Consider the following 14,654-nt stretch of genomic DNA (forward strand, 5'->3'; position numbering starts at 1 on the left):
ATAAATTGTCAAAAAAATGTAGTTGGTTCAATCTAAAAATTTAGATGGACTTTTAAAATTTAACTCACTTATTTCTCTGTCTCTTTCACATCTCCACTCTCTCTCACTTTCTCTAATCTTCAAAATGTGTCATAATATATACAATAATTAATAATATAAAAATAATGATTCAATTTATAGATTTTATTTTTGTCAAATAACTTCTAATTTTTTAAAAAATAATAATATATAATTAAAGATACAAATCGACATAATTATATGAAAAAAATTAAAAACTCTTATGAAAAATCTATAACAAATGACAAATTTGCCATTTTTTTTTATGAAACTCAATAAAAATCAATTAAATGAAAAAACTTTTAAAAAAATCATTAAATAGACTTTCTCACGGACTTCAGATAGATAAAAAGCCCGCCCAATAATGTAATGAGTTGGCCCAGTGTAAAAAGGCCCACAGGAATCACCCGAGTCAGAATCAAGCAATCTTTTCCAGTCTGATTCGTTTGCTTCAGTAAAAGAGAAGCCAAGCACCGAGCGCTCAGAACTCAGAAGTTCCATGGCCACGGACTTCAAATCCATCCCCTTGATCGGTAATAAATTTTATCGAATTCTAAAATGTGTTTGTTGCCAATTCCTCTCTCGATTTCTGTTTCCGTGTTCCACTGCTAAGTTCTATTTTTTTAAAATCGAAGAAGATTCGATCATGCCAGCTAATAAGAGTATACTGGCATCTTAAAGGGAGCTAAATTTTTTTTTTTTGTAAAAAAATTATGGAACAGATATCAGTCCTCTGATGGAGAAATGGGATGATCCAAACATGTCTCTAGATGGAGGTGTAGCCCAAGTCGTTCAACAATTACACCAGGCTTGTCGCGAAGCTGGGTTCTTTTATGTGGTAATTTTCTCAGTTTGATCTGGTTATGTGATGATCTTTGTTTTTGTTTGTTTGGCTCAATCCTCGTGTTCAGAAATTTACTGGGAAATGAGCTGTATTTTTCTTTCCGTACGTAAAGAAGCACAGTTCATTGTTGCGGCGATATCCTGTGATTCTTTTGTTGTTGATGGGATGCGAAAATGAAACCACACAGCTACTAAACCACTTAACCTTCTTCAATCTCCATTACTTTTTCTCCAATTAGGTGTCCGGCAATTAGCCGAAGGGTATGCCACAAATACATTAGAAAATGGTATCAGATAAACCATTTCGACTGTCAAGTCACTGACCGGGTAGGCTAAAATTTATACTGAAGAAATCTGTCTATGATATAACTGGGGTATCTAAAAACACATTAGGGAGGCTAGGATGTTACCCTGGGTAAGCCCTCCCAACATTAGATTTGTAAGTAACCTTTGTTTTGTACTTACATTCAAAGTTTGGGGGTACAACTAAATTTTTGTGGGATTTATAATCTGGATGGATTCCCCGTCTGGCTGGGATGTCAACTAAAGAAATCTGCAACCATTCATGTATTCTTCATTGGCTCTATTTCCAGCTTTAATACATGGGTCCTTGGTTCTCTGGCTTAGCTAATTCGTTCAAATGCTGATATTGAGGAGTTGGCTATCAGTTTGAGAATTCACTTTTATTGATCCAAGTGGATGGCTGCTTATTAACATGTATTGAGTGTATGAGGTGTCGGCCACTTATTTTCAGGGTTATTATCTGTGTTAAAATATAACATAATAATATCTTATTTATAGGAGAAGTGAAAATTTAGTTAACAGCCATGATCATGTTAGGATGTGAAAACGAGTTTTTAGGAAAAAATGAGATCATAGTGGTTTTGAAGATATAAAGTTTTTTATGAAAAGGAAAATGGTTGTAGCCTTTGAATTCTTACGTCAATGTCTTTTATTTTGCAGAAGGGACATGGTATCCCTGACTCTTACCTTAAAGAAGTTAGAAGTGTAGCACACCATTTTTTTAATTTACCGTATGAAGAGAAGCTAAAGATTAAACTATCTGCAGCAACTGGATACAGGTTTGTGGAATGCAATAACAATGTCGTGTGAGTAACGACTGAGGTTTGACTTTGACATGATCAGTACAATTTTTTTTACTCAAAATGCCCTTTTGAATACAGAGGATATCAACGAGTCGGTGAGAATATAACGAAAGGCGTACCTGATATGCATGAAGCCATTGATGTAGGTTGAGATTTTATACACCTTTTCACTATTAAGTGTTGCTTGGTTGGTCCAACTGTTCATCAGACATACCTTAGTTTTAAACTCGTTTGGTGCTGATCCATTCCCCATTGACACTTCCAGGATTATGTCTTATAACTTGTATCGAGAATGCTGATTCTTGTTTACTCTATTGTTTATGAGTCAAGAATGTTGCTTCTTGCTTTGAGTGACATCTTTGGAATGTTGTGCTGGCAAACAGTTTTAACCAACGATGTTGTAAATTATTGGGAAAATAGGTTTTAAATCCCCAAATCCAATTTTTTTTATCCTAACTCCCTACCATAGTTGTCAAGGGCGCAAGGCGTATTGAGGCACACAAGGGCTCTGGAGCCTGAGGCGCAAAGCGAGGCGCACGCCTTATCGAAGCAAGGCGCACATTTTTAATTTTTTTTTAAAATATACTTATCTTAGAATAATATATTAAAATATGAAATAATTAAGTCACAATGTTATACAAAACAACAATTAATTAATAAGTTCATAACAATAAGTAACACAATTAAAATTCTTCAATCATCCTGAGAAGTTACGTTCGGGGTTGGTTTGGGCTTTTACATTTTAAGTTACTATTAAAAAAAACAGAGAAGTTGCATTTTCAAAATGCAACTTCTCTGTTAATGAATTTGTTTTTTAAAAAAAGCAACTCAGGCGCGCCTCGAGAGCCTTTCTAAGGCGAGCCCAAGCACGCGCCTGGGCTAGCCTTTGTGAATCGTTGCGCCTGAGGCCGCCCCAGGCGCAATGCCCATGCCTAGTGGCGCCTCTCGCCTCAAGGCGAATGATGCTCGTCTTTGACAACTATGCTCTATACACCTCAAAAACTTTGCCCAAACTCCCTAAAATACCCTTATTATTTAGGGCAAATTTGCTTTAACTTCCCATTCTCATTCTCAACTTTCTCCTCACTCCCCATCCCTTTTTTTCTTTGTTTAAACTCCCCATTTTACTAAAAATTTTCAAAAACATCCTTAATTCATTGATTTTGGTACGTGGCATTGTTATATTTATCGAGCCTGTTCTTAAAGACATATAGCCTCAAGATATACAGCTACGCAAGGTTTTCAGCCTATATGCCATGTTCAAATAATCAAATTTTTTTTTTTATTTATAAAAGACCCATCATGCTTCCGCATCATAAATTAAATCTTTTACCTCTTTGACTGGAATGCCACCGGTTTATATCCACCGAGTTTTACAGGCTGCTCCTCACAGTCCAACCACACGATCGCAACCGATGGTTTCTAACGCAGATTTCTTCAGCAGCACTTGGCACAACCCTAATTCGTTTCCTACCTTAGGGTGTCCAGTAAAAGAGGAGGAGAAACTTGTTTAGCTACTATGAACTTACAAAACACATAAACTAGAAAGAGGAATATTACAATTTTTTGAAAGAAATTGAGGAAATGTTTGATGATCTCAACTTCCTTCTTCCAGCCTTTTATAGAAGGCTTCTTCGGATTTAAAACTCGGATTTCAAATCTTGATAAACCTTTACAGCTTGTATCTAGACCACTTTCTATAGTGGTTGAGTGGTTCCTCCACTTTTGTATTTTTCCTAGATCATAAATCTAGAAATAGCTTGTTCTTCTGATTTGATCTCTTGGCATAAATAGCATATATGCGTCTGGATCATATCAGCTGATATCTCGTTCCCTGCTTCTTTCAGCACTTGATATAGCTCTTTGAAAACCTTCAGTGATTTTCTTGTAGCTTTGATTCTTAGTTTGGAAACTTTGAAAATTGTTTTATACATATTCTTGTTTCCAGCTTTGTTTATTTTTCTGGTTCCCATTTACTTTTTATTTATAGATGTAATTAGGTCTAGATTCTCTTGCTTTTTAGTGGGTTAGTCGTCTGCCCACTAAATTTTGTCTTTTTATTGGATTTCCTTTATCTTTAAAGATAGGGAATCCAATGTTTTTTGTCCTTTACCATCGATTATTGATGATCCTTGCATTCCACTCACATGGTGATCCTTTTTTAAAGTACCATCAATAATCGGTAGTAAAGGACAAAGAACATTGGATTTCCTATCTTTAAAGATAAAAGAAATCCAATAAAAAGACAAAAATTAGTGGGCAGACGACTAACCCACTAAAAAGCAAGAGAATCTGGACCTAATTACATCTATAAATAAAGAGTAAATGAGAACCAGAAAAATAAACAAAGCTGGAAACAATGAATATGTATAAAACAATTTTCAAAGTTTCCAAACGAAGAATCAAAGTTACAAGAAAATCACTGAAGGTTTTCAAAAAGCTATATCAAGTGCTGAAAGAAGCAGGGAACGAGATATCAGCTGATATGATCCAGACATATATATACTATTTATGCCAGAAGATCAAATCAGAAGAACAAGTTATTTCTAGATTTATGATCTAGGAAAAATACAAAAGTGGAGGGACCACTCAACCACTATAGAAAGTGGTCCAGATGCAAGCTGTAAAGGTTTATCAAGATTTGAAATCCGAAGAAGCCTTCTATAAAAGGCAAGAAGAAGGAAGTTGAGATCATCGAACATTTCCTCAATTTCTTTCAAAAAATTGTAATATTCCTCTTTCTAGTTTATGTGTTTTGTAAGTTCATTGTAGCTAAACAAGTTTCTCTTCCACAGGAGGTTACTATGTAATAATAAATGTTTGTGTTTGAATAAAGAAAATCTTTGCTCCAGCCTCTCTTCTCTATTATTTTCAAAATTTTATCTTTTCCTTTACACCTTAACGTAGGAAACGAATTAAAATTGTGCCAAGTGCTGCTGAAGGAATCTGCGTCAGAAACCATCGGTTGCGATCGTGTGGTTGGACTGTTCTTCAGCATCAGAAACCATCGGTTGCGATCGTGTTGTTGGACTGTGAGGAGCAGTCTGTAAAACTCGGTGGATATAACCCGGTGGCATTCTGGTCAAAGAGGTAAAAGATTTAATTTATTATACGGAAGCATGATGGACCTTTTATAAAAAAAATCGATTATTTGAACATGTCATATAGGCTGGAAACCTTGCGTAGCTGTATGTCTTGAGGCTTTATGTCTTTAAGAATATGCTCGATAGGTATAACAATGTCACGTACCAAAATCAATGAATTAAGGATGATTTTGAAAACTTTTAGTAAAATGGGGAGTTTAAACAAAGAAAAAAAGGATGAGGAGTGAGGAGAAAGTTGAGAATGGGAATGGGGAGGAAAAGTAAATTTGCCCTAAATTATTCTTGGCACTAATAAGATGTCGAGGAATTTTTTCAAGATGAAATTCAGGATGATATTATTCATTTTCTCTGACAAATGACGTGGCTTTTGTTTTATGATTATTCATTAGTTTGTAATTTTGTTATATGTGATAATTTGCTTTGCAGATACTTATATTCTATCATATGATACCTGTGGATATCTTACTAAATAAGATGTGTGCTCCTTGGCTATACGATACCCATGCACCTTGTGCTTTTAGTAACTATGGCTGAGATTAATACTTAAATATTGTTTGTGAATAACAGTGCTATAAGGAAGTAAAACCTGGAATGTATGGTGCTCTTGGCAAAGTTATGGAGGGATCAAACAAGTGGTATATAAAGTTCAGTTTAAGCTGTTAAATTATTGGCAAAGAATAGTTTATTTCATATGTTTTGATGATTTACCCCTTATCAAACTTTGTTGAGGACATGTAATTTCAAATTAAGTTATTTAGCTTTGGAGAATTTTATATTTAAACTTGTACATGACTGAGTTTTAAAATTGTGTGTAAGTTTTAAGATTGCCATTATGAACCTCAATAACGCTTGCAGATTTGCCCAAGATAGTTAACATAACAATGGGTTTTCCATATGTTACTAAGAAACCCATTGCAATTCTATTGTTACGGTAAATCTTTTTGTTAAGCACCCACTCTGCCTGTTTGATTTGAGTTGGTTGCTGAACAATTTGAAGTGAGACTAACTTCATATCCGTGACTGTTTGGTATTGAACCTGTATGTACACAGGCCAAATGATCCTCTGAATTTTAAAAATTTAATGGAGGACTACATCAACCTTTGTACAGGTACTTTGTTCAATAAAGTTCCATACTCTGTTCCTGAATCTTTTTGTCTAACAATCTATATGAAATCACCATATTATGAGTTTATAGATCTGTCTCGAAAGATAATGAGGGGCATTGCTCTAGCCCTGGGTGGATCAATGGATGCGTTCGAAGGGAGTAGAGCAGGAGATCCATTTTGGGTTTTTCGCATAATCGGATATCCTGTTGGCTCTCATCCACATGGACAAGAAATGCCAAAGAATGACATTGGGTGGTGAGGAAGGTTTTGATATTAATTTTTCATCTTCTTTCACTTGGTTTACTGCTAATTAATTTTTCTTCGTCTGCCATTTGAATGAATCTAGTGGAGCTCACACTGACTACGGTAATGTTTTTTATTGTTAGATATCTATTTTTTTATCCTCTTGTTTAGCCTCTCTCAATTTATGATTCTTTTTTTCAGGTTTACTGACATTAGTCAATCAAGATGACGATATAACTGCCCTTCAGGTATGTTCTTCTCTTTGTTTTATTTCTCTTTAGCATGTTAATTGAGCTGTTTGGTTTATTAAAGGTGAGAAACAGTGAGGGAGAATGGATATCAGCAATGCCAATTCCTGGCACTTTTGTTTGTAACATTGGTGACATGCTTAAGGTACACCCTTACCTCAAACACACTAGCGATCAGTCGGAAACTTTTGTATGCTGCAGCATACACTCCATCCTAAATATACAAATTGTTCACCGAAAGATAATTTCTGAAAAATGGCAGATTCTAACAAATGGTCTATACGAATCAACGCTCCATCAAGTCATCAACAACTCTCCAAACTATCGTGTTTGTGTTGCGTACTTCTATGAGGTAACTCTCATCCCAACAGTTTTCAGAAAGTACAAGAATAGAATGGGGAGTTTATCCTTGCAAGTCATCTCTCCTCTTCCCACCAAGATTTCCATTTTATGTGGATTTTCTTCATGACAGCCTAACTTCGATGCTGCGATAGAACCAATGGATACATGTGTGCAGAAGACGGGGGGTGCGAAGAAGTTTGAAGGAGCTGTATATGGAAAACATTTGGTTGGTAAAGTCGTTACGAATTTTGTCGAATAGGTCTTTTGCTGTAATGTTTTGCCATCACCATTGTATTATTGTAGAACGGCTATTTCTTGTCCACTTGTGTTGCTTATGGTGCCTAAAAAACGATCAGATTAAACGAGGTCTTTATTTATGCCGGGTGAAATGGCACATCTCAGTTCTTGATTACGATCGGAGGCGAAAAGCAGGGGTATAATTCCTCCACCCCATTTTTCAGAACGTGCATAGTTGAAATACAATGAGAAAATGTGCCAAAATATCATGTTTTTTTTTTATAAAGTATGAATGAGCATGTATTTTATTTCCAAATTACTCTGTAAAGTAAAATGAAATATGAAAATCATCCTAAAGAAATTAGGGAAAATTGCATTTTAATTAATATCCGGACCCAGGCCGGTCCATATACCCTACATTAAAAGCCTGTCCGATGAACGAGTGGATTTAAACCGATTGCTCAATCGATCCGATTTTCACCGGCTGGTTTGGGTTGGTTCTCCAGTTTTTAGCTACAATTCGCTAGACAAATTCTCTCTTCGTGAAAATGTTATGGTCGGGGCAAATCGAAATTATCATCCTTGTGAAAAATGGAAGAAAACATAAAAACTTTTATGTAAAATTAAGTCTTTTTAAATATCGAATGTGTTTGCTCCATTCATAGAGGGTTTTACATTGTTTTTTGTTTGTTTCTTCGTTTTTTTAAATTTGAAAAGATCAATGATGTAATATAACGGGCACGATTTTTGGTTTGCATGTGGCTTAATAATTCATCATAATGGTTAAGTATTTGTAATTATAGCATATATTTTATTATACAGTTTTGATATGCTCTCACCAACTTTGTTTATTTCTGTGCGACACTCACACAGTAGATGTGACGAAACATATCAAAATTATATACACAACAAGTGTCACATAAGCGGTGAACACGGTTAGTCAACAACACACCAAAATTATTTTACTGTATTGTCCAATAATAAATATTTTTTTAAAAAAAAAGAAAAACTTGCTATGATTCTTAGCAGGAACCATTCTTGTCATCTAAAAATATTCTACGTCAAACAATTTTTCGCAAAATGCTAGTTAGAGCAGCTGAACCACAGTCACCATGTACATCACATCATACTTCATTTAAGCGATTTTGCTCTTGTTCTTGTTCTTGCTCTTGTTCTGATATCTCATAGCTCCGAAACCAATTTTCACATGTACATTTGAGGAAAATTTTATGGATAAATTTGGTAGCAAGATCTCTAGAGTAAAGAGATACAAACCAATTTAGATGATTCTACTTTTTAAATCCACATAATTTGTTTGGATGGATTTGATTTTCAGATACACCTTTTTGTTAATTTAACCAAACCCAATATCGATCGAATCTAAGTTTAAAATATATTCCCATATTTATCATATCTATTCAAATCAAATTTATCCATCCAAATATAGCCCAAAAAATGTGTAGACCTAAATATTTTTCTTATTTGGTAAGTTATATTCTAATGTTGAGAGTCTTTAATTTTAAAAAATGTAAGAATTCACGTGAAACAAAAAAGTAAAGGAAAATTTCCGTTCAAAAAAAAAAAAGTAAAGGAAAAAAGAAAACTATAATCGAAGATTCGAAGTAGGAAGTTGCTCTGTTAAACCACAAATCATATAATTTGCTTTTTTAAGATTTGAAAATAATTAGAAAATTAAATTAACCGAAAAAGAACAAATAAGTTGCAAGAATTGATGGGGATAATCATAAGTTTTTATTATTATTATTATTATTGTTGTTGTTGTTATTGTAAAAATAATTGACTTTTTGAAAAATAATTTTTCTTTAAGTGCTCTAAATAAGTTCCAAAAAGTACGAAGCGTGACAAATTTGAGTATATTTAATATGATATTAAATGTGAACAAATATTGTTTTTAGTTTTTGATATGATTTTAATTATACCAAGGAAATAAATAGATTAAAAAACATATAAACATACAAAAATCAAGAATAAATATGTAAATCTTAGATTTTTTTTAATTATCAAGAATAACCATTAAATAATATTTCAGTATTTTTTAGGAATTTGTTTAATAAGATTTATATTCAAATATTTAAAACTTAAAATTTAATTTTTATACAAAAAAACTCACGTGTTTTTCGTTCTTAATAATAATTAATGTTAATTTTGTAGATAAAATAATATAATTATTGAATCTGACGTCTTAACTCATTCGATAATTGACATCAACTGGGAACAACTCAGGTCATCATTATTTCTACTTTCCTTAAATAATGTCATTATTAGATTAATTAATTGTTAAGCATTAGTCCTAAACCCACTACGAAATCCCCAATTTACCCTCCATCTTGTCCCCGACGATTTGACACGTGTATTTCATGAACGGATGGACCCTTGGATTTTCTCCTCCAATCACCAACCAATTCATGTCCGAAATTTTCACCTGATTTTTGTGTTGTTATAGGGAAGAAGGCGATGAATTGTAATTGGGAGCTGACATTGAACTAACGATTGAATCGTAAACTGAAAGAAATCTCTTCATTTAATTTCCTCCACCAAACCTTTCACGACCCATTTGTTCCCATTTCTTCATATCTACTCTGCTATTGGGTTTTTCTTTCTGCACCTGATTTGCATTTTGGAAAACAGTTGTGGGAGTTGGTGGGTTTTTGGCGGGGCGAAATGAAGCAGTTGGCGGCGTTGCAGCAGCAGAACCGTCGTACCAACAGCTTCCGTGGCGGGCCTTCGCCGCTGGACGGGGCGGTGGAAGGCGGGAAGAAGTCGCCGGTGACTATTTTCTGGCTGGTCCTACACGGAATCTGCTGTTTGATAAGTTTAGTGCTGGGTTTTCGATTTTCTCGGCTTTTGTTTTTTCTCTTGTTTTCTACTTCCTCCTCCCCATTACCCCCTTCTTCTACCACTTTCTCCGCTCTCCATACTTCATCTTCTTCCTCCGAAGCGGCCACGCCGCCGCCCAAGGGTAATTTTTCCACGGGAGGTGGGAGTAGGGTGGTAGTTGGGAGGCATGGGATACTGATTCGGCCGTGGCCACATCCCGATCCTGCCGAGGTGATGAAGGCGCACAAGATAATTGAGAGGGTTCAGATCGAGCAAAGATCTCTATATGGTATCAAAACGCCTAAACCAGTTATTGTGATCACACCCACCTATGTTCGAACTTTTCAGACACTTCATCTCACTGGAGTGATGCATTCTTTGATGAATGTTCCCTATGATCTTATATGGATCGTGGTGGAAGCTGGCGGCGTTACCAATGAGACAGCCTCGCTGATTTCTAAAGCGGGACTGAAGACTATTCACATTGGATTTGATGAAAAGATGCCAGTTCTGTGGGAGGATCGGCATAAGTTGGAGTCGAGGATGAGGCTTCATGCTTTAAGGTATATATTGATAGTGTCCATGATTTTATTACGATTGAATAAATAATTAGATTTTGGTTGATCTAGGGTGTTAGTTTTGGTAAAAGGTGGATATCATTGTGTGATTACTAGCAGGAAATATTCTGTAACTTAAGGCCTTCCAAATGTGCAGGGTAGTTAGAGAGAAGACGTTAGATGGTATCATCATGTTTGCAGATGATAGTAACATGCATAGCATGGAGTTATTTGATGAGATTCAGAATGTGAAATGGGTAGGCTCTGTTTCAGTTGGGATTATTACACATTCTGGGGGTTCTGAGGAGCGAGAATTCCCTGCTGTTGAGAACAATGATGATAAGACCTCCGAATTGCCTGTTCAAGGGCCGGCTTGCAATTCTTCCAACCATTTTGTTGGTTGGCATACCCTCGATATGTCACAATTTGCGGATAGGAGTGCTAGATATATTGGTGACAGGGCTGTTGTGCTACCAAGAAAGCTGGAATGGGCTGGGTTTATATTAAATGCAAGATTGGTGTGGGAGGACACAGCAGATAGGCCTGAATGGATTAAGGATTTAGACGAAGTTGGTAAGGATGGAGAAGATCTCGAGAGTCCATTATCCTTATTAAAGGATACGTCAGTGGTGGAGCCCCTTGGGAGTTGTGGGTGCAAAGTTATGCTATGGTGGTTGCGTGTTGAGGCACGAGCAGATAGTAAATTCCCTGCAAGGTAAGTCTTTTGTACTATCTATGACGTAGTGTAGTGGTTCCTTATGGCTCCAACCCTTTTTAACTTTTAAGTGGGTGTGATCCGTTTTACCTTATGATCGTGTCATTGTTTGTTATCATATGGATTGATTTGGCATGTTTTTCTATTAGTGTTCTTCAGTTTCCGTCATGATCATTATGCATTACTTGAGGAATGATTGACTAGTTTCTGAAGTTTGATCGTTGTCGACCTCTTTATGAAAAGGAAAAAGGACTATCCATTTATTTTTACAGACACATGTGCACATATATGTACATATGTATTGGATACATTATTTTATTAACTATTAGGTATGGTGAAAGACGGGCTTCATTTAATTTGTGGAGTTTGTGTGTATCTGTATTGGTTACACAGATTCCACAGAAGACTGGTGCGAAATCTAGGTATTGAGATCTATCATGATCTACCGTTTTTGCTGAAAGTTGTCTTTTGATGAGGCCCCTTGTACCAAGGTGAAGCTTGCCACCAATTTGTCGCTAGGATGATAACACTTTGTCATTCATGTATCAACTATATCGATTTATCTCCTGCAATTAGAAATATATGTTTCTTAGACTTAGCTATGAGGTGTCAGGCACAAATGTTAACTATCGGATGGTGGAAAATGAAGATCTGAGCAAAAGGTGTATAAGTTAATTGAACCCATAAAGAAGGAATGCCATGTATGACAGTCGGTGAATATTAGGATGATCCATATATGTTTGACCTAAATTTAGGTTTGAAGTACATTAATTCATTTCCAAGAATGACATGGATTAGTTTTTAACTTTTTAATAGAAGAACGCCTGGTGATAGGATTTAGGCAGACCCAATTTATTGTCTAAAAGATTGTAAAAAATAGGGGTCTGATAAACATCTGAAAAAGATATATTGCTGATCGAAGAGAGCAATACAAAATCATGAAAAATCTGTATGAAAAGAAAGAAGACTCGAGGTTGAGATATTTAGGAATAGCTCCCACAAAACCTCGAACTGAAGCCCAAGACTCGACTCAAAATAGGGTTCAATTATACCAGAAGTCCACCTCACATATGAAACCAGACGTCAAATACATAAATAACCAGTGGAGCCGCCTAAAGAAAAAAGGTAGGTCTTCAAGGCAGAATACCACTTAAGACCAAAAAGAGAGAGGAGACTCCTATAGAGCAAAAAACCAACCCTAGCAGGCCACCTGAAAATTCTGATATAGAATACGTTATTTCGTACAATGATGGAAGACTGTGTTTATATTTGTTGTTTATCCCTTTTGTAACTTGGTCTTTCAAACTGATTTCTTCATCAATTTATCTCTTTCTTAGGCTCTATTGACTTTGGTCTAGGTTTTGTATCATCATCATGTTTCTTTTATGCCTTTCTAGGAAAAACAGTACCATTGTTAATCATGCTGCTTTGTTTTCAGCGGCGTACTTAAACTAAATATGCACTGTGAAATGATATTTTGTAACAGCTTTTACGAGTTGAAATTTATAATGAGCTTTATTCAGGGAGTCAATCCTCAATTGGTACTAATTTGTCACTCGTTTTCAGTGTTGGATGAAAATTAGTGCAACACCCCTTGTCTCACGTGTTAAGAGTAATAAGTTTAAAGGAGTTTATATGAGATGCGATAGATTCCTATATCCTTAGCTTACTCGTTGCTCTGACTGCTTTTGTTGCCTTTACATTCATAAGTAGATTTATGTCCTTAATGCTTCAGCTGTCGTATTCCTTCAATTACTCAGTATGGATATGCATCTACATTTTCAATATTTAGAATCATGCTAGTTTTGTTATTGTTATTGTTATATATAAAAAGCTCTAGCAGAGGGTACTAATTTCTACCAACACATTGTGATCTTGGACTATATAATTCTTATGCATATGTTTGGCCACGCAACCAACTTGAATCTTGATATAATTATTGTTTCAAAATGTAGATGGATAATCGACCCTCCATTAGAGATCACTGTCCCAGCAAAACGTACTCCATGGCCAGACTCTCCTCCCGAACTTCTGTCTTTTACAGAAAAAGTTCTTGGTATCCAAGAAAGCATCCCAGAGAACACTGAAAGGCGTGCAGCCAAAGTTGGTTCAAGAAGAAAACGCACTCGGAGCAAGAAGAAGCACACGACAAAAGTATTGCACGAGCATGTTACTATTGCAAGACAATCTGGGGATAACTAGAAGCTTTTATTCCTCACATCTCAGATACCGGCAAATGTGAATTTGTGACCAACGAGCAAACCTTTTACATGATGACCATGGAGGCGAAATGTTTGATATATCTTGTTCGGTAAATACAGAGGCATATGTCACATAAACGATGGCCAGTTGATACATACATTTTGATTCTTGGCTTTTTTTACTTCTGAGATTGGTTTTATGTGAAATTCTTCCTTATTCCATTCCTTCATTCGTGTGATATAGCATTTAAACTTATTTCTTGGCTGTAACGTGTATGTACTTCTCTCCCAAGCTTCATTTTTCAAGATTCTCCAAATAGAAACGATTCAGCAGTATACTCGTTCGATTGAGTTCTTGCAACATTCCCCAAATATAACGAGTTCAAGAGCTGCATAACCGGAAACATGCCTAAATTAGGGAAGATTTTATGTATTATAGATGGAAAACACACTGAGCAACAAACACCTTAATCAAAACTTTGGTCTTTCCACTTGGAATCGATTTTTTTTTTTAAATCAAATTTGTCATCATAGGGATTAAATAACAGCATGATGTCAATTTTGTAAGATCAAATTTGACTGAAGATAATTTTCTGGCATTCCCCAAAAACTAAATTCAAGAATCAAGAGGCGTAAAAAAAACAAGGTTTTAAATATAAAATGATGAACGTTTCAAAATTATTTAGTTATTATCGAACCCAGTAATTTATTCCAACAATTCATCTATTAAAATTGAACAAATCAAAAGATCTAAAATTAATTGAGTCGATATCTTATGAGAGATCTAAAATTAATTGAGTTGATATCTTATGAGACGGTCTCACGGATCTATATTCGTGAGACAGGTCAACTAAATCCATACATATCATGAAAAATAATATTTTTGACATAATATTAAAAATGGGTTTCACACAATTATCATAAGAGTTTTTGTGAAATTAATTTGGACACTTGGTGTCGTTAAAAATATATGAATACCGCATGAACAAACTAAAATTGGACTCTTAAAAAGTAGCGAAGAAAACTACTTTGTGATAACATCTCAACAACCATTCG

The 14,654-nt window shown here is 35.2% G+C and overlaps 2 protein-coding genes across 3 annotated transcripts; both read left to right on the forward strand.

Annotated features, from left to right (window-relative positions):
• The first annotated feature begins 416 nt into the window (after window positions 1-416).
• LOC140823593 (homoarginine-6-hydroxylase 2-ODD-C23) lies at window positions 417-7,462 on the forward strand. Of its 2 annotated transcripts, XM_073185011.1 has the most exons (12): window positions 417-590; window positions 780-895; window positions 1,864-1,982; window positions 2,085-2,148; window positions 5,678-5,745; window positions 6,161-6,219; window positions 6,307-6,472; window positions 6,564-6,583; window positions 6,662-6,708; window positions 6,773-6,853; window positions 6,971-7,060; window positions 7,181-7,462. In XM_073185011.1, the coding sequence occupies exons 1-12, from the start codon at window positions 557-559 to the stop codon at window positions 7,307-7,309; spliced, it is 993 nt and encodes a 330-aa protein (XP_073041112.1). In that variant the 5' UTR covers window positions 417-556; the 3' UTR covers window positions 7,310-7,462. The 2 variants fall into 2 exon arrangements, with proteins under 2 accessions (XP_073041112.1, XP_073041113.1); XM_073185012.1 differs by lacking the exons at window positions 1,864-1,982; window positions 2,085-2,148.
• A 2,233-nt stretch (window positions 7,463-9,695) lies between these two features.
• Window positions 9,696-13,821, forward strand: LOC140823594 (probable beta-1,4-xylosyltransferase IRX14H). The gene is made up of 3 exons (XM_073185013.1): window positions 9,696-10,688; window positions 10,840-11,397; window positions 13,353-13,821. Exons 1-3 carry the CDS (start codon window positions 9,970-9,972, stop codon window positions 13,597-13,599), a joined length of 1,524 nt encoding a protein of 507 aa, XP_073041114.1. The 5' UTR covers window positions 9,696-9,969; the 3' UTR covers window positions 13,600-13,821.
• The last annotated feature ends 833 nt before the right edge of the window (window positions 13,822-14,654 follow it).

This window comes from Primulina eburnea, chromosome 2 (assembly GCF_022965805.1).
Source record: "Primulina eburnea isolate SZY01 chromosome 2, ASM2296580v1, whole genome shotgun sequence".
Classification (NCBI taxonomy): Eukaryota; Viridiplantae; Streptophyta; class Magnoliopsida; order Lamiales; family Gesneriaceae; genus Primulina; species Primulina eburnea.